We start from the raw sequence: 20,642 nt of genomic DNA on the forward strand, positions 1-20,642 counted from the left end.
GAGGTTTGAGATGTTTCATTACCACGGTATAACCCAGTCTCTCATGGCGGATAGAATCTCTAAGACAGTAGCCTGCATTTTTACCTGAGCTGCTGCATTGCCTCGGGTAGCTTCATGCTTCAACCACATAAAGACGTCTCCATCTTCTTTGGTTTGTACCTTGAGTATTTCATCATCTTTTAGTCTAATTGTTTCAACATACGCCTGAGAAGGAAGGAGGGAGGGAAGGAAGGAAGGAAGGAAGGAAGGAAGGAAGGAAGGAAGGAAGGAAGGAAGGAAGGAAGGAAGGAAGGAAGGAAGGAAATATCCAAATGATATAAGCATGCAAAAGACATGACATTATTCTTAAACCAGCAATTGCTCAAGAAAAACTATATAAATAATTGAAATATGAGGTGTGCCTATAATGATATAAGGTCAAATTCTTTTTAAAGGAATGTATCACATCTTTTATATCTAAATGGTTGTTTGTTCCTATCAAAGTATTTGCCTTGGGAAGCCGAAATTATTTCCACATCTACTTCTATTGCTCAGGCTTGTTTGGAAGTCCACTTTGTGCCAATGATTTCAGAGCCAGATTATATACATGCAGCATCAAAAAGGCAAATCAATATTTTCTAAGTATAACCTTATTTTTGATTCTAACGTATTGCTATCCTGCATGACTAACCTCTTTTTATTTCACAGGTTCTGCTTCAAATATCTTTTGGCTATTTCCAAAAATTAAATCTACCCTGAAAAGAAGAGGGCATGTTAACTCTGAGGATGCGAGAAAAAATGTGCTAGAGGCTTTAAAGAAGAACCCAAAGGGAAAGTTCACAAAATGTTTAGAATTTGCACACAGCCTCCCAGGTATCTGACTCCTTTGAAGAAGATAAAATTCATTTTGATGTATAAACTTTCACTGTTTATTAAAAATCCAGTCCTGTTGTTCCATGGTCTCTCTTTATACATAATGAAGTCGCTCTAACGGTGCCATGAGGGGATAGAGAGGGCTCCCCATGCCCAAAGCATGCCACAGGCAGATGGTGAAAAAATTGGGTCTGCACTAGTTTGGAAAAGAAGTCCCAGAGAAGAAGGAGCCAGTCCTGATTTTCTTTGTTAGTTAATTAAGAAGAGTACTGAGCACTTTGGGAGGCTGAGGCAGGAGGATCACTTGAGGTCAGGAGTTCGAGACCAGCCTGGCCAATGTGGTGAAACCCTGTCTCTACTAAAAATACAAAATTTAATGGGTGTGGTGATACACACCTCTAATCCCAGCTACTTGAGAGGCTGAGGCACGAGAATCGCTTGAACCCTGGAGGCAGAGTTTGCAGTGAGCCAAGATCACACCACTGCACTCTAGCCTGGGGGACAGAGCAAGACTCAGTCTCAAAAAAAAAAAAAAAAAAAAAAAAGGTACTGAGAGTCAAAAACTCATAAACTCTAGTCTGCAGCCCTGTTCCTCAGAAAGTCTCTCAGCTGCCTCCTCTACTGGCCTCGTGAAGTCAGGAGTCCCTTCCAGGGGGACTTGGGGGCTGAGACTTGGGGATCGTGCTAGGCTCAAAACCCAGCCGGTAGCCATTCCTGCTGGATAGCTAACCTGAGGAGGCCACCAAGTTAACAGTAACACTTAGAATAACGACAGCCACTACCTTTTATTGAAACCAACTATATACTCAGTGTTTAAGACATGTGTTTTCTTTTTTTCTTTTTTTCTTCCACTTAATCCTCATAATAAAGCTTCCATCCAGGTATCACTGCCCCCAGTTTACAGGCCAAGAAACAGACTCAGAGGGTGAAACCATGAACTCCAGGTGACACTATAGAGCTGGCCTTGCCAGGTTGGCTTGACTCCAAAGACACAGCTCTCTGGTGCTCCCACAGGATGTCGCCCTCTAGTGAGAAGGCCCTGAAATCCAGTCTGGGCACAGACCACTCTATCTGGTCTATGCTTGGCCAAGCTTATGGCCAGTGTGTATGGAGGGCACCCCATGAGCGGGTGTTTCAGCTTAAACTCCAAGGGGCACTGTCCTGGGCGGTGAGTCTGGAATTGTGCTGAAACCTGAGCTGCCCTGATAAGGAGTTCTCAGCTGGAAGCTTTCTGTTCATCTGATTAGCAAATGAGTAGTGGAGCCTAGATTTGAACCTAGGCCTTTCTAGCTTATTGCACTGTAAAAAAGAATGGCCAAAAGATTGGGTGCCTTTGATGCAGCAGGTGCCTTGCTAAACTCCACTTATGGATGCAGAAACTGAGACTCAGATAAAGTAACTGGCCCAAGGCCCACAGGTAGTTAGTGGTAAGTTAGAATTCGGATCCCCTCAGTCTGATATGAAAGGTACTCTTAATATTTTGTTTTGTTTTGGTTGTTTTTCTTTTTCTCCTTGTTTTGTTTCCTCCTTGAATAAAAGACATAACTCATGAAGACACAGTTCCTTCCCCGCAGTGATTGATATTTTTAGGTGTTTCTGGCAGTGATAATATATCATAAGAACCATCATGGATGATGTGCCAAGCACTGTCCTAATTGTTTTGCCCGGATTGACTCATCAAATCTTTGCAACTTGGTAAGACAGTCACCGTCAATATCCTCATTTCACATATGCGGAAACGGAGGCCCGGAGAGGTTAAGTAACAAGCCCAACATCAGACAGTTCTTCAAATTGAGGAGTCAAATCCAAGCCGGCTGGTTGCGGGGCCCACACCTTTTACCCAGCCTTACCATCGTGAGAAATACTCATGTATCTGGGTGGTGACATAAATGGTGACTGTGAAGAAGAAACACGTTTGTCCTTTATTCTGAGACAAGGTCTCACTCTGTCACCCAGACTGGATTGCAGTGGCACGATCATGGCTCGCTGCAGGCTTGACCTCCCTGAGCTCAACTGATCCTCCCACTTCAGCCTCCTGAGTAGCTGGGACCACAGGCATGCTCCACCAAGTCTAGCTATTTTTTTGTATTTTTTGTAGAGATGGGGTTTCGCCGTGTTGCTCAGGCTGGTCTTGAACTCCTGGGCTCAAACGTTTGCCTTTTGTTTCTGTGTCCTAACCTAGCCCTGCCCCACCTCCCTGCTGGAGTCACTGAGCTTCGCAGCAGGGTGGGACCATTAAGAGCACCATTTTTCATATCAGAGGGAGGGGATCTAAATTTTAACTCACCACTATCTATCTTAGGCCTTGGGCTGGTTACTTTATCTGAGACTCAGTTTCTGCATCCATGAAATGGAGTTTAGCATGGCATCTGCTACATCAAAGGCACTCAACCTACGAGCCATGCTTTTTCACTGTGCAAAGAGCTAGAATGACCTAGGTTCAAATCTAGGCTCCACTACTCATTTGCTGTATGACTTTGGGCAATTTCTGACCTCATAAGGTTGCTTGAGGATTAAATGAGATTGTTTGTCTGACAAAAGCAAGCAGTGGAGAAAGGATTCCCTATTTAATAAATGGTGCTAGGAGAAATGGCTAGCTATATGCAGAAAACTGAAAATGGACCCCTTCCTTATACAAAAATTCACTCAAGATGGACTAAATACTTAAATATAAAACCCAAAACTACAAAAACTCTAGAAGAAAATCTAGGTAATAGCACTCAGGACATAAGCATAGACAAAGATTTCATGTGAAAATGTCGAAAGCAATTGCAACAAAAGCAAACATTAAAAAATGGGATGAATTAAACTAAACAGCTTCTGCACAGCAAAAGAAACTATCATCAGAGCAAACAACCAACCTACAGAATGGGAAAACATTTTTGCAACTTACCTGTCTGACAAAGGTCTAATATCCAGAGTCTACAAGGAACTTAAACAAATTTACAAGAAAAAAAAAAAAACCAAACTACTTCATTTAAAAGTGGGCAAAGGACATGAACAGACACTTCTCAAAAGAAGGCATTTATGCAGCCAACAACCGTAGGAAAAAAAGAGCTCAACATCCCTGGTCATTAGAGAAATGCAAATCAAAACCACAATGAGATACCATCTCATGCTGGGTAAATAGTGGTGAGTTAGAATTCAGACCACGCCAGTCAGAATGATTATTAACAAGTCAAGAAACAACAGATGCTGGTGAGGCTGTGGAGAGATAGGAATACTTTCATACTGTTGGTGGGAATGTAAATTAGTTTCACCATCGTGGAAGACAGTGTGACGATTCCTCAAAGACCTAGAACCAGAAATAACATTTGACCCAGCAATCCCATTACTGGGTATATATTCAAAGGAATATAAATCATTCTATTACGAAGATACATGTGTGCATATGTTCACTGTAGGGATAGCAAAGACAAGGAATCAACACAAATGCTCATCAATGACAGACTGGATAAAGAAAATGTGGTACATACACACGATGAAATATTGTGCAGCCAAAAAAAGGAATGAGATCATGTCCTTTGAAGGGACATGAATGGAGCTGGAAGCCATAATCCTCACCAAACTAACACAGGAACAGAAAACGAAACACTGCATATTCTCACTTACAAGTGGGAGCTGAACAATGAGAACACATGGACACAGGGAGGGGAACAAAACACACTGGGACCTCTTGGGGCGTCAGGGGAGGGAGAGGATCAGCAAAAATAGTGAGTGTATGCTGGGCTTAATACCTAGATGATGGGTTGACAGGTGCAGCAAACCACCATGGCACACGTTTACCTGTGTAACAACCTGTACGTCCTGCACATGTACCCCGGAATGTAAAATAAAATATTTCTTTTAAAAGGAGATTGTGAAAGAGCTTAGCAGAGTGCCTGGGTCATGGCACACTCTCAGTAAATGACAACTCATCATTTTTTAGGACCTTAACTCATACTAAAGTGTAAATGGCTAATTGTTGTTTAGAACGTTAACCCTGTTGGTATTTGCAGTTTAGTACAACTCAAAGCCTTAGGCTGTGGGGAAAAAGATCTAAGAGAATTTTATGCTTTAGAAAACAGAAGGACTAGAACTGGGGGAGGGAGTGTTGGGGCCAGAAACAGTTTAGGGAGCTCATCCTGTGTGCTTGGCTGTACTGGATTGATTTATTTGTTCTGTAACAACATGGCAGGTGCAGACCACCATGCTGTGAGACGGGTGAGAAACAGACACAGAGGTGAGCAGAATGATCCAAGAGTTCACACCCAGTGAGTTGCAGACCCAGGACTTGAACCCAGGCAAATCTGGCTGTGGAGCCACCACACGCTGCCTGCCCCCGAGGCGGGGGTTGCCTTCTCCATAGTTCTGGGGTCACTACAATAGCAACCAGCATCACATCGTGGTCACATTCCTGAGGCCTTCTGTGAAAGCAGACCACCTATTAATACAAAGACTTCTGAGGCAGGAACGACCTTTAAAAGAATGGTGTTCAGTTGTCCATTCATTCAAACGGTTTTGTGGGCAGGAAAAGCCGAGAAGAAGCTGTGGACTAGGGGGAAAAAAAAAAAAAAAGAAATAACAGTAGGCAGTGTGTGGGGTAGAGACAGAGCTGGTGGACACTGGCAGGCACCAAGCGTCCCCACCTGACCAGCTCTGGGATCCTCCGTGGCTTCTGGGTTTTCATTGTGATGGTTGTTGCCGTTTTATAAAATCCACATCTCTAGAATGAGCAGCTCAGAAGTTCTTATCTTAATACTGCTGACCAAGTCACAGGAGGCCCAGTGTCTGGAGACAAGGCAATCTTCAGACCATCTGGGACCAAGCCCTAGAGAAGGCTCCACACTGTCCCGGGGATGCTGACACGCCTTTCATTCCAGTCAGCCTGCAGGCCACAGAGGGCAGTGTTCACAACATATCCTGTCTGTGTGTCGTCAGCTTCAGGAAAGGTGAAGGCCAGGGTGCAGTGGCTCATGCCTGTAATCCTAGCAGTTTGGGAGGCTGAGGTAGGCATACACTTGAGCCCAGGAGTTTGAGACCAGCCTGGGCAACATAGCAAAACCCTGTCTCAAATTAAAGAAAAAAACATTGTGTGTGTGTGTGTGTGTAACATTTTAAAAAATAAAGAAAACCTTAATCAATACAGTAAGTGTGGCCAGGTGCTCACACCTATAATCCCAGCACTTTGGGAGGCCGAGGCGGGCAGATCACTTGAGGTCAGGAGTTCGAGGTTAGCCTGGCCAATGTGGCCCATCTCTACTAAAAATGCCCAAAATTAGCCAGGCATGGTGGTGCTCACCTGTAGTCCCAGCTATCTGGGAGGCTGAGGCCTGAGCCCGGGAGGTGGAGGTTGCAGGGAGCCGGGATCACACCACTGCACTACAGAGGGACTGTATCTCAAAAAAAAAAAAAAAAAATACAGTAAGGTCTGTGTTTGTTGGACAATATTTCCTTTCAAGTCCAACAGAGCATAAAGCCAAAAAAAAGAAGAAGAAAGAAGAAGAAAGTAGAAGGAGAAGGAGAAGGAGGAGGAGAAGAAGAGGCAGAAGCAGAAGCAGCAGAAGCGGAAGAAGAAGAGGAAGAGGAAGAGGAAGAGGAAGAAGAAGAGGAAGAAGAAGAAGAGGAAGAAGAAGAAGAAGAAGAAGAAGAAGAAGAAGAAGAAGAAGAAGAAGAAGAAGAAGAAGAAGAAGAAGAAGAAGAAGAAGAAGAAGCAGCAGCAGCAGCAGCAGCAGCAGCAGCAGCGGAGGAAGAGGAAGAAGAAGAAGAAGAAGAAGATCCAGGAAAATGACGTGGGAAGGACAGGGAAAGAAAGAGAGGCAATGAGAGAAAGAAGAAAGAGGGAGAGAGAAGAGGGGGTAGGAAGAGGAAAGAGAGAGGAAGAGAGGGAAAGACAGGGGAATAGACAAGTAGTGGAGAGAGAAAGAGGAGAGGGAGGAGAAAGAGGAATAGAAGAAAGAAAGGAGGTGGGAAAGAGAGAAAGAGAAGGAGGGCAGGTGAGGACGAGAGAGGGAGAGAGATAAAAGAAGGAAGAAAGAAAGACCAAAAAAAAAGCCTTCTAGTTTTTGCAGCTGGGGAGCAAAGCCTCTCAGCAGCCCCACATTTTCCAGAAGCCTCTGCCTTCCCCGAAGTTGTGGAATAGAACAGTTCCGCCAGCACCCCTGGGAACTCAGGAGCAGGCTCAGCTGGAGGAACAGGCAGTTGCGGAGCCTGCACTTCAACCTCCCACCTCAGGGCCTGGCAGGACCACCACGAGGAACCTGCCTCCTAGCGTGTTTAAAATCAGCTATAATGTTCAGCTCCCAATAGTGCGTGTGTTTTCTTTGTAGAAATTTAACACTTTAGAGATTGGTAAGTCGGAAGGGGAAATAGCAGCTGTAAGGGTGGAGAGTCAGGGAAGCAAACAGCCAAGATTCCCCAAATATGGGTGTCACATACGATGGTGGTGCTGCATGCAAGAGAGGCAGGGGCTCGTGGCAAGGGCTCTGAGTACCTGCTGTCAACAACGAAACATGGGTCCCCTCGAAAAGCACCAGCATCAAGACACTGCAGTGACTTTCTGTTCACCACTGGGTGACCTCTGCACCCACTTCTAGCCATCTTTCCATCAGTAAACACTGAGCACCAACTATGTGTCAGGCACAGTGCTGGGCCCTGGGACACGGAGGTGAACAGATGACGTCCCTGCCTCAGGCAGCTCACAGCCTACTTGGGACCCAGCTCTGTCCCCCTGCACACAACACCTAGCGTGGGAGCAATGGGAGAGATGTGCCTAGGTGTGACGGTGGCACAGCAAGGAGAGTCCCAGGAAGGATTCCAGAGGGAGTGACTTCTGAGCAAGAATCGAAGTGGGAAGAGTCAGAAGGAAACGGGGAGGGGCATGGAGCAAGCAAACCAGTGAGCAGACAGGCAAGGTCAGGAGGTGGGAACAGCCAGGCCTGACCAAAAGTTCGGTGTTGCGAGTTTGGTTGGGGAGGTAGCAAGGAACCAGATCAAAGAACGCCTCATATGGCATCCGATGAGCTAGACTTACTCTTTCGGGTGAGTACTTCTCAACCCTGGCTGCAGGGTACAATCCCCTGAGGACTGTATTTTGTTGTTGTTGTTGTTGTTGCCAATTTATAAAATCAACATCTCTAGAATGGGCAGCTCAGAAGTTCACCTCTGATACTGCAGAGTTAAAGCCTGCTGACCAGCAGGCTTATTTTAAAATACACACATACATGTATCCGCATATCATATGCATGTGCCTAGGCCACACCCCACGTCACTTTCATGAGACTCTTCATGGTGGATTCCGTGCAGAGATGTTCTGTAAGCCCCCAGGTGATTCCAGTGTGCGGTGGTGCACTTGGCCTGAGGAAGAGGATGGGAAGGCTGGTGACAGAAAGACCAGGATGGCTGGGGGGAGGTGGCTCACACCTGTAATCCCAGGACTTTGGGAGGCCAAGGTGGGCGGATCACCTGAGGTCAGAAAATCAAGACCAGCTGGCCAACATGGTGAAACTCCATCTTTGCTAAAAATACAAAAATTAGCTGGGCGTGGTGGCACATGCCTGTAGTCTCAGCTACTCCTGAGCCTGAGGCAGGAGGATCGCTTGAACCCAGGAGGTGGAGGTTGCAGTGAGCCAAGATCATGCCACTGCACTTCAGCCTGGGTGATAGAGTGAGACTTTGTCTCAAAAAAAAAAAAAAAAGAAAGACAGACCGGAAGACCGGGGAGGAGAACTCTCCATCTGCTAGGGCTGCCATAACAAAGATCCACAGCCTGGGTGACTTAGAAATTTTCTCATAGTCCTAGAGGCTGGAAGTTCCTGATGAAGGTGTTGGAAGGCTTGGTTTCTTCTGAGACCCCCCTCCTTGGCTTGCAGATGGCCGTCATTTTCTGCATCCTCACGTGGTCATCCCTCTGTGTTGCCTGTGTCCTAATCTCACCTTGTTGTTGTGTCTGAGACAGAGTCTTGCTCTGTAGCCCAGGCTGGAGTGCAGTGGTGTGATCTCGGCTCACTACAGCCTCCGCCTCCTGGGTTCAAGCGACTCTCGTGCCTCAGCCTCCTGAGTAGCTGGGATGACAGATGCACACCACCATGCCTGACTAGTTTTTGTATTTTTAGTAGAGATGGGGTCTCACTATGTTGCCCAGACTGGTCTTAAACTCCTGGTCTCAAGTGATCTGCCAGCCTCATCCTCCCAAAGTGCTGGGATTACAGGGGTGGCCCACCATACCTGGCCTCTAATCTCTTTTTATAGGGACATCAGTCCTACTGGATTAGAGGTCCACCCTAACAGCCTCATTTTAACTTAATCAACTCTTTAGAGATCTGATTTCCGAGTATGGTTCCATTTTGAGGTACTGGGAATTGGAACCTCAACATACGGATTTTGGCAGGACACAATTCAGCCCATCCGCTGTTGTAGGAGCTCAGAGGGGAGGTGATGAGCAACAAATTCAGGCAGCAGCAGGGCTGCACGTGGGGAGGAGAGAAAAAGCGGCATGGAAAGCTGTTGGGGGTTGTTGACTGGTGGGATGATGGAGGATCCAAGATGACTCCCCAGGTTCTAGCATGAACAACCATGCCATCTGCTGAGGTGTTTGCAGGGAATGGAGATGAGGAGGGATGTGTTTCTTTTGCAGTATGTAACAATGACGGCAGATGGGGATTTGCAAGAAAACAGCCGGAGATTAAGGTCTGAGAATTATCATATGTGGAGGGTAGCTGAAACCACAGGTGTAGATGAGATCTCTGTCCAGAAATTGCAGAGAGAGAACAGAAGACTGGCAACCAAACCTTGAGGAAGAGCAGCTTTTGAGCAGGGGGCAGAATGTGAGGACTAATCATTTGTAATTAAGCCGCAGAAACAAACAGAAGCACTAGCCATCTTCCTTCTGTCTAGCCTGAAGCAGAGTCCCACTAAACCATAAAGAAAGCGATGTGAAGGGAGAACACTAATAAAGATGAAATGATGTGAACCACGAGTTACATAAAAGAGAGAATGAAGCAAGAACCAAGAAAGCAGTTATTGATGGGTCCTTGGTTTGTTAATTAGAGGTCTGGCTTTCTCTGTCTTCTCATTTACTACATTACGCTGGTGAATTAATAGATTTCTCAACAAAAGGACATTTAAATCAACATATGACACCGGCTTAAATTCTTAAGAAGCCATTAATTACACATTCTTAAGAAAATGAGCTATGACACAACTCTTCTAACTGTATAATTCCTATCTGTGATTCTTAATCAGGCGACTTTTCAGCTGCAAGACGGATCTTTTCTATTCATCTCCTCTGGTTCTGACCAATTAAACGTTTTCTTTCGTAATCATAACATTTCACATGCCAAATCTTCAAAAGAAAAGGAGCTTGTTAGCAACATACCATTTCCTGTTTGCTAATTTATGCTGAATTTGAATTCTTAAAAGTATAACATACACATGTAGAACATTATTAACACATCCAGGCTTAGTTAAAAAAAAAAAAAGCAATTTTTTTTTGGCTTGACTTCGTGCAAATTGTTTTAGAACAATTCTTTTTTTTAAAAAAACTTCATCAATTAATAAATCTATTCCTGTAAATTGAGGTTAAATTACACAAACAGAAAATACACGTATATATTATAAGGGTGTGTAAGTTTGTTCAGAAGGAATCATTTTCTAAAGGAATTAGAATGTCTATATAGACAGCCTTTTGGTGTTTTAAAGCTTGACTCATGTTCAACATTTACTGACAGCATATATCTTCAAGTCATTTACTTCGTAACCACCCAGTAGTCACTCTCGATTTCTTTTCCAGAAACCAACCATTCCTAAACATCAAAGCTTGCATTTTCTGCATTGACGATTTCTGAGCTCAATCCAGGGGCAGAGCTGGGGACCAGTGGTCTGGTTCCCAGTCAGCCACTCAGCCTAAAATTCAACAATCCTAACCTGGCTAGGCCTATCTCTCAGAGCTGCTCACTAAGCAGGGGCAAATCATGAGTTTATGGCACTCGCCAGGCATGATGGCTCACGCCTGTAATCCCAGCACTTGGGGAGGCTGAGGCATGCGGATCACCTGAGGCCAGGAGTTCAAGACCAGCCTGGCCAACATGGTGAAACCCTGTCTCTACAGAAAACACAAAAAATTAGCCGGGCGTGGTGGCAGAAACCTATAATCCCAGCCACTCAGGAGGCTGAGGCATGAGAATCACTTGAACCCCGGAGATGGAGGTTGCAGTGAGCTGAGATCATGCCACTGCATTCCAGCCTGGGGGATAGAACGAGACTCTGTCTCAAAAAAACAAAACAAAACAAAAAAAAACACAACTACTTATAAGAAGCAACCACTTCATTGTCTACCACTATTCGATGCAGATCTGTATCAAAGGGCAGCTTTCTTTTATTCTTAGTTATCACCTTTTAGTTGGACCCTATTATTCCCTGTCCTCCAAAAGAAGTCTCGAAACAAACCATCAGTTGGTCTAATGTAATACATTATGGTCTTTTGGGAGATGCGAGTCACTGATTGTTTTGTCCAATGAATCAATAATATTTGGGAGCCTGCAAAACTGGGGGCTGAAGTTAGTGTCCCTCATCTAGTCCTTCATCTGGGATAGGGTGGAGTCTTTAATCATCACATCCTGTTGTCAGTCACCTGGGAGCACTGGGGTAATAAGCCTCATGGCATGGGGCCAGACATTTCTCAAGCACCCAGCAGGGGGAACATAGCTGGGTAGGAAGCTTGCCTGTCTCCACTGTAGACATTGCTTGCTCATCACACATTGAAAAGAGCCCTTACAGCTTCCTGCCTTCACTCAATTTGACCCAATCCCACCTAACATCTTCAGACCTCAGCATCTCATAGGGTATTGGCACAAAGACAAGACACCTATGTTTCTTTTTTGCAAAATCAAAATCTGGCCAAGGCCAAATGGACTCTTCACATACCGGTCCTCTTAAGAATGAAAAGCTTTTCATGCATAAATGTAGGGCTGCCCCTGCATTCGTCCTGAGAACACAGCCAGGAAACAGGAATTGGAGAGCGCAAGAAAACTCCTCTCTCCATTCGATTATGTTCATCCTCTGAAGGCCAACGACGAAAGCAGCCACAGGTGCAGACACTCCATGAAAGCAGGTAAACAGGCCCATAACCATTCCCAAACTTTTTTCTCTCTCATACCTGATCTCCTTGCAGCGTGTGCTGGTCAAGGGGTGTCTTGGTGGCAATATTGCTGTAGTAGGCATACGACAGTTCCCAGTCCAGGGGGTAGTTGTCAATACCCTGGTAGTGTTTGTACCCAAGATTCATTGACGACAGCCTCTCACTCCCCTGGCCTCCAACCAAACTATACAACATGCCCTGTTAGGAAGAAATTTACAAAGTGTTCATGAGATTGTAGATAGGGTCATAAAATCCTAACACTGAGAGGTCATCAGGCCCAATTCCTATATACAATCCTAGCCATTCCAGAAATATGTTAACTTGCCTTTTTTTTTTTTTTTGAGACAGAGTCTCGCTCTGTCGCCCAGGCTGGAGTGCAGTGGTGCAGTCTCGGCTCACTGCAAGCTCCGCCTCTTGGGTTCAAGCTATTCTCCTGCCTCAGCCTCCCGAGTAGCTGAAACTACAGGCGCCCACCACCATGCCCAGCTAATTTTTAGTAGAGACAGGGTTTCACCGTGTTAGTCAGGATGGTCTCGATCTCCTGATCTCATGATCCACCTGCCTTGGTCCCTCAAAGTGCTGGGATTTAACTTGCTTTTTCAAAAAAATAATAAAATGAAATGAATCTTTAGGAAAAAAGCCAATCCAGCTTTCTATTGGTTTACAGATTTCCAGCTAGCTGCCCTTCCTAACGTTAAACAGCTTAAAACGCCCTGACTTTTGCCTCTTCCTGGTACAAACAGGGATCTTTCGTGACTTCTATTGTAGCACTATTTTGGGCACCAACCAACTGTCCTAAGTCCCCTGTTCTGTTTCAGCGATGTCATCGATGGACACAGGGTCTGGATGGCAGGCCCATGTCCCATCCTCACACTCTCAGAATGTTTGTGCTGGAAGGGTCTTTGGAGATTGACTGGTCTGACCACCTCATTTCATAGCAAAAGAGGGGCCCAGAAAGGGGAAGTCGATTGTCCATGGTCAACCAGCCACTTTGTGGCAGAGATGGGACTAGACTGTTCTCGTTATTCCATCCTTGTGGGGACTGCTTCTGGGGCTCAGGAAAACATGCTGTCATTCAGGAGCATCTGTAAGCCAGAGGTATCATAAGCAAATCACTGGAAGGGAACATGGAACCATTTGGGCACATCTCAACAGTCTGAGCCTCCCTAACCACGGATACACAATCACCTATGCAAATCTGAAAACGAAAAGCAATCAGGGAACATTTAGCAGTACTTATTGCGATGGTTCATTTTGTGTGTCAACTCGACTGTGCCATCGGGTACCCAGATGAAACATCATTTCTGGATGTGTCTGCGAGAGTGTTTCCGGATGAGATGAATATTTGAACTGGTGAGGTGAACTACGCAGACAGCCCTCTCCACTGTGAGTGGGCATCATCCGATCTCTTGAGGGCCTCCATAGGACAAAAAGGCAGAGGAAAGAGAAATTGGTCCCTTTTTGCTCTCTGCCTGCCTGACTGCCTACTTGAGGCAGGAAGACATCATGTGTTTTTTTGTTTTGTTTCGTTTTGTTTTTTTTTTTTTTTTTCCTGCCCTCGGACTGGAATTTATGGCATCATCTCTCCTGATTCTCAGGCCTTCAGGCTTACACTGGAATTACACTACTGGCTTTCCTGGCCCTCAGCTTGCAGACGGCAGACCGTGGGACTTCTCAGCCTCCATAGTTGCATGAGCCAATTGTTCGTAAGAAACCTCTTCCTATATATATCTAATCCTATTGGTTCTATTTCACTGGAGAACCCTGACTAATGCACTATGAAAATGTAATTCTAAATGTTAGGCAAGTTGCATAATAAATTTGGATTCAAAACCAGAAATGAAGCCGTCTGGTATGGCGTTTATTTTGATGACAGACTGCTGGATGCAGCAATACTTTGCTTCAGGGTCCAAGTGACTTCACTTAGCTAAAAAGTGATGTGGGATAATGGATAACAGTCCCCAGCCAGAGTAATTAAAAGAATTTGGTAAGAAGCACCTGTTCTTGAAGAACTGGCGTTCTGGCAAGCCCTGACACTGTTCCTTAGCTGGTACACCAATCATCCCCTCAAGGCCTTGTCTAGAAATGGATGAAGTGCCCTTTTTCACTCACTGAAAGGAAAGGATCCTGTATTTAACACAGCCCCAGGACATTTATCTTGAGTGTAAAGATTTTTAAAGGACTCCAAGGAGCTGCAACATGTCCAGTTCTACCAGGGGCACGCGTGCATTGCGCTGCAAATATAACGCAGGTGACTGATGTTAATGGAGCAATGAAATACTCTACCTGCAGCTGATCCCGAGGAACATTTAATCCAGTCTCATAAAAGACTGCGAGGTAGTAGGATGCTTTATGGTATCCACAGCAGCTGGAATCCATCAGAAAGGGGACGACAGAGCTAATTTGGTGAAGACCATCAACGCTAGAGAGTCTCTTTACAGCCTTCTCAAATATCTTCCCACCGATTTCTAATACAGATTCATTCTGGTTCCTTGGCACTGTAAATAACACAATTCAGAGCACACACAATTAATTACCATGGGATTGTCATGGCTTTAGAAAAAGAGGAAAAGCCAACTAAAGCACCTGAGTTATTGATATGGTTGGTCCTGCAGTGCCTCAAAATATACCACCTTCTAGGGAGGTAAATTAAACTCTTTGGGGATGCCATGGTGTCATTCTGTAAATAGCTTTTCTTTGGCACTAAATGACAGCCTAGTATCCTGGGGAAATGATGTGCTGTATGTAGCTCAGAAATTGCCTCAAGAGAGTAATTTCCTCAGTGTAACTCATCACCAAACCAGGACCACTGAAACTTCCAGAGAGACTTTTTCCCCCTCTAAGGCTCCCTAAAGAAGATTGTGTTTGGCCGGGCGCGGTGGCTCAAGCCTGTAATCCCAGCACTTTGGGAGGCCGAGACGGGCAGATCACGAGGTCAGGAGATTGAGACCATCCTGGCTAACACGGTGAAACCCCGTCTCTACTAAAAAATACAAAAAAAACTAGCCGGGTGAGGTGGCGGGCGCCTGTAGTCCCAGCTACTCGGGAGGCTGAGGCAGGAGAATGGCGCGAACCCGGGAGGCGGAGCTTGCAGTGAGCTGAGATCCGGCCACTGCACTCCAGCCCGGGCGACAGAGCGATACTCCGTCTCAAAAAAAAAAAAAAGAAGATTGTGTTTTATCTCACAAACAGTTCCTAGACACTGCTCTAAAAAGTTGAGCAAAAGAACCTTATATTTAGATGCTTTCTAGACATCTTTTGTCCCCAGTTTTTCTCATGGATCTCCAAATAAAAAGAATGTGTCAACTTTTATTGAGAGCTTACAGCAGGCCAAGTACTGGGTTAAGTGTCTTATGTAAATTATGTCATTTAATTGGTACACTTTTATAAGGTCGGTACTATTTCCAGCATCCCCATTTTTCACATGAGGAGACTGAGGCCTGGAGAAGAATAACTTGTCTAAACTTACAAAGGCTGGCAAGAGGCAGAGCCAATCTGTGAGACCCACTTTGAAGGTCACTAAAGCCAGAGTTCACAGTCACCCTGACGCACGTACCCTCAATGAACAGTCAGTCAGTTGCCTTAATAGGTACCTTACCACACGGATAGAGACTTGTTTACAAACTGCTATATGATGCTTCCTTTTACATAACTCTCCCACGAATCTATAAGCTGATCATCATTTAAGCCCAAACAAGCAAGTTTTATGGCCCTAGATGTCCTGTTAGAATCTTCTAAAGTCTATCTTCATTATTCACATCTCTTGTTAATTCAGCCAACGAATGTTTACTTTCTATTATGTGCAAAGCACTATGCTAGATGCTATCTTACAAAAGGCCATATAGGATTACAAAGATACTATTTACATTTAACTTAAGACTTAACTTTTAACTGAAGACTTATATTTAACTTAGGATGTGAGTTAAATGTAAATATACATGTAAATAATGTTGATTTAAATGTTAAGTTAAATGTCAACTTGACTAAAATTTCACCTGCCTAAAAACTATGTCCAACATTTTTCTTTCTTTCTTCATTCCATCAAAAATCAAAATGTTATTTTTTTTAAAGCTCAGGAGGCAATGAGAGAGACTCACTCTTATCAGTCCTTCATCAGGATTGAACAGAGAAGAGTCTCCAATGTGGGAAGGTTGGGGACGGGTTTACTGAAGGGCGATTTCCTTGCAGAGGTCCACGCTAAAAATGGAAGTCGAGATCAGAAGGACCCACAGATGACACTGTGAATCCTGACACGTAGTCAATGAGTGGGTACTGGTGCCTGGGGACACATGGGTGGGTTGGGTGTCCCTGAGAGGGGGACACTGTGCCTGTGCTTGCAGACCCTGAGCTGTGGGGAAGGATGCAGCCACCACCTCCACCAGCTCTAAGGCATCCTCTAGCTACTAGCTCCTAGAAGTCCTTCCTGCCTACCTCCTGGCTCTTCTTTTGCTTTTTTGATCCCAAGTACCTGGCACAGTAGGTGCTGAAAAAATTCACTTTACTGAACGAATGGAGTTTGTTCCTTTTTCTGTATTTTTTTAAAACTCCCCAGAGAAATAACAGCTTGTTGTTAAAAAAAAAAAAAAAAACAAACAAACAATGCAGATTTGTATAAAATAAAAACAGAAATCCCCTCTCCCTCAGTCTTTCTTTAATAATGAAGATTTAAAATGATTAAAAGCTTGGTATGTAGGCTTTGAGACTTTTCTTTCATATATACAGTAATTCATATCCACATCTATTTACATATCTACATACACATTTTCTTTACCAAAATGGCGTATTATGCCATTGTAGATTCTGACTCTCGACTTTCTTTTTTAAATTAACTACACATTATGAATAACCCCCTGGGGCTGTCAGAAGCTCATTCTTTCTAATGCTTCAGTAGTATTGCATTCCATAGCTGTACCATTTTCCCTACCAGGCCTCTATTTTTAGACTCCTGGGTTGTTTCCAGTGGTTTTGCTATAACCAACAACGTGGCATTGAACATCCTCGAACATTTCCATTTCCCTCTGCTCATCTGTTAGGATGACATCTGCATGATAACGCCCTTTTTCACCAGCAGCCTGCGAAATCTTGTCTTGGATTTTCCCTTTGCATAGTTGAGAGAAGGCCGTCCTACCCAGTCTTTTGCTGTGATAAGAACCTGGAATACACTGAATTCAGTAGACACCGTAGCACTCAGAGTTGCAAAATAAATTCCACTGCCACTTACTCATGTGTTTACTTTTAACTATGTGCTCATCTTGGATGCCCCTCTGCACATTCCCAGCAAAGCAACATTAACGTTTGTTAACGATTCATCCCTGCCTCACCTACTCTTCCAAATGCCTAACTAAGATGGTGAGTTTTGCCAGAGTACCCATGGACCCGCACTTTGTAGGCTCAGAGGAGGAAGAGACTCCAAACCAAATGAAGCTTCGAATGAAACCCTTGCCCTGCCGACCGCTGGCACAGAACCCCAGAAATCATTAGCAGGAGCGCCCAGGTAGCTGAGATTGCTGGAGAATGAGGAGCAAAAAGGGAATCCTTCACAAAGCTCAAATCTTTAGCACAAAAAAAACTTTGCAGATTGAAACACAGGCAGTTTGAAAGGGCTGTGTTATTTCTTTTGTACATGAAATGCAAAACTGCCCCCGAAATATAACCAAAGAGTACTTCCCTGAAAAAGAATCTAAATAATTTTCTGCAGTAGTAAATACAATAAAAAATAATAATCCTAAGGTAAAACTGCTCATTTTGCACATTTGGTAAACTTTGAATTCCAACTGTTGCTCCAAAGCAAAGGCATATTGTCTTGGGTGATATTGTGTAACTGGTTATTTTAAAGTCAGTTTAATGAAACTGTTAATTTCACCCATCTGGCTTAGCATATGCATTTTTTTCTAGTCAATCTGTAACTAAAAACATGCCTTGTTTATGGAGATTAATGGTTTAATGAAGAAGCAAACAAACAAAATAGAAGAAGTTGTTTTCCCATTTTCTTTCTTTCAGCACCCAAAGCTAAGAAACAAAAGCCACCACCACCATTAATTACCCCTTACTATTTTCCATGTAGCCCAGAATCGTTTATTTTGCTTTTTCCCCCCTTTTTCACAGTAATACCATAAGGTCACCGCGTGTGTGCCTATCTTTAGAATAGACAGAAAGCAGAATATGAGAAAGTGGCTACTTGCTGAAGGCCCCGGAGCTGGGACCAGCGTCTGTTTGAGAATTCAGGAGGAGAAAGGCACCTCATTCCTTGTGAGAGGAATGGATACATCAATAGGAAAGTCATTTTTAGTTTCAAGCTTCTGAAAGGTGTAACGCATCCAAAGCAGAAGTTTGAAAGGGGAAAAAAAGGAAAGGAGAAAATGTCACTTAACTATTAAAAGGAATGATCTACACCAAGTTGACTGGTTTGTAAAAACACAGGGCATTCCTCATTTGCACTCTGACCTGGAGATCCTTATTGGGCTCACGGGCTGTTTTATTTTTCTCTTTCAAAAAAAGCCTATTTGGGCCAGGCGCGGTGGCTCACACCTCTAATCCTAGCCTTTGGGAGGCTGAGGCGGGCGGATCACGAGGTCGGGAATTCCAGACCATCCTGGTTAACACGGTGAAATCCCCGTCTCTATTAAAAATACAAAAAAAATTTAGCAGGGTGTAGTGGCAAGTGCCTGTAGTCCCAGCTACTCGGGAGGCTGAGGCAGGAGAATGGCGTGAACCTGGGAGGCTTGCAGTGAGCCAAGATCGTGCCACTGCACTCCAGCCTAGGTGACAGAGTGAGACTCTGTCTCAAAAAAAAAAAAAAAAAAAAAAAAAGCCTATTTGTATCTTTCTATATACTGTGTAAATTTTCTTTTCTTTCTTCTTTTTTGTTTTATTTTATCAAGACAGAATCTTGCTCTGTTGCCCAGATTGGAGTGCAGTGGCATGATCTTGGCTCACTGCAACTTCCACCTCCCGGGTTCAAGCAATTCTCCTGCCTCAGCTTCCAAAGTAGCTGGGATTACAGGGATGCACACCACACCTGGCTTTTTTTTTTTTTTTTTTTTTTTTTTGGTAAAGATAGGGTTTTGCCATGTTGGCCAGGCTGGTCTCGAACTCCTGGCCTCACGCAATCCACCCACCTCTGCCTACCAAAGTGCTGGGATTACAGGCTTGAGCTACAGTGCCCAGCCTATTTTTTTTTTTTTTTTAATAGAGACAGGGCTTCGCTATGTTACTCAAGCTGGTCTTGAACTCCTGGTCTCAAGTGATCCTCCTGCATTGGCCTCCCAAAGGGCTGGAATTACAGGTATAAGCCTCCGCTCCCGACCCCTTATAAATTTTCTGATTTTACACATGTCATTTTCCTCCCTGTCTTCTTCCTTTCCTTCCCTCCTTCCTTCGTCTCTCTCTCTCTCTCTGTCTCTCTCTCTCTCTCCTTTCAGAGCTGTTATTCTCTGAGCAAGAAAAGCATAGCCCATTGTTTGTTTTCTTGGTGTCTCTGTGTATTTTTTTAAAAAAATTTATAATGTATGCTTTTTAAAAGAAGATAATAAAGATGATGGTTCTTCAACAAACAACAGGGAACACAGTTCTTAAAACGAAACGGTATCCCGATGTTATTATGTAACATAATTGTATTTCTAACATCTCCACTCTCTGCATTTTAAGGTCTCCAAATAAACATCGCAATTGTTGGCAAAAATAAAGTCAAAAGCAAAGTAGAGCTTCGCTAGTGCAGCCAGTCACTCCTTGGCGTATTGTGTGGGGACACCTCTGCCCCCACACTCAGCACTCCAGAGCCTGGGGGCAAGAGGCAGGCAGTGGTCCTGAAGGGGTGCAGATGGTGTCAACCCAGGGAGCCAAGCCCAACCTTGGACCTGGCCCCATCTCAGAGAACCATTTGTTGGCAGACCTTGGACTTCCTTTAGCCACAGGCACCAACTCCCTTGCTCAGAGGTGCCTAGTGCAGATGAAAGGCAGGAAAGGAATAAATAGGCCTGGCCATGGGGCAGATGTCCCTGGGGGCATGCTGCCCAGTTCCCTCCTCCCCTCTCTACCTTCATGTCACCTGTTCAGTGCCTTTGTGTCCTTCCTCACTGCTCCCCACAACCAAGAGCCCGGCCTGCCACTGCCATCCCTGCAGCCTCCCACCAGCCCAGTCCTCATCGCCTCTCTTCTCTGGATGCCAGGGCCCCATTCAAAGGGTTTTTGAATTCAAACGGCTCGGTTTTGACAGGCAAGGTGTGACAGGAAAGTAAAAGAAGGAAATGGCCAGCACAACTCTTCAATAATGAAAGAACACACATACTAAAACACCACCGCACTAGCATTAGAAAAAACCCAAATGCTAATGGGGCAATTTCTATGCTCTGGCAGGAGCCATTTTCCTAGAGAATTAGAGGTTCCCCAGGAAACAACATAGAGTTTGACCAATCAGAGTCCTCCTCCAGAGTCCTGAACGTGGGGTCTCGTGTTGGATGCCACCCAAGAGTCTAGACGGTGGTGAGCTACGAGTCACAGCAGTACAGGAGAATCCCTGTGCCAAGCAAGAAAATCAGGATGCAGAGCAGAGGCCCTGGAATGCCCGAGGCAGCAAGGGGACTCGGCCACATCTATATGCGCTGCAGTTGGGCGCCCCGAGTAGCCCCGCCATGTTTAATTCAAAGGCGTGCCCGCTCCGGCAGGCGAGGAACGG

At 44.7% G+C, this 20,642-nt stretch overlaps 1 protein-coding gene across 3 annotated transcripts in view; it reads right to left on the reverse strand.

The window, feature by feature from the left end:
- SEL1L3 (SEL1L family member 3) overlaps positions 1 to 20,642 on the reverse strand; it is a 117,633-nt gene that overhangs the window by 43,171 nt on the left and 53,820 nt on the right. For all 3 annotated transcript variants that reach the window (XM_015138127.3, XM_078003220.1, XM_015138128.3), the window contains exons 10-12: positions 14,255 to 14,466; positions 11,987 to 12,166; positions 85 to 204 (exon numbers count right to left, since the gene is read on the reverse strand). In XM_015138127.3, the coding sequence (XP_014993613.2) occupies positions 85 to 204; positions 11,987 to 12,166; positions 14,255 to 14,466 (512 nt within the window). The remainder of the gene's footprint in view (positions 1 to 84; positions 205 to 11,986; positions 12,167 to 14,254; positions 14,467 to 20,642) is intronic.

The sequence above is a fragment of the Macaca mulatta genome, chromosome 5 (assembly GCF_049350105.2).
Source record: "Macaca mulatta isolate MMU2019108-1 chromosome 5, T2T-MMU8v2.0, whole genome shotgun sequence".
NCBI lineage: Eukaryota > Metazoa > Chordata > Mammalia > Primates > Cercopithecidae > Macaca > Macaca mulatta.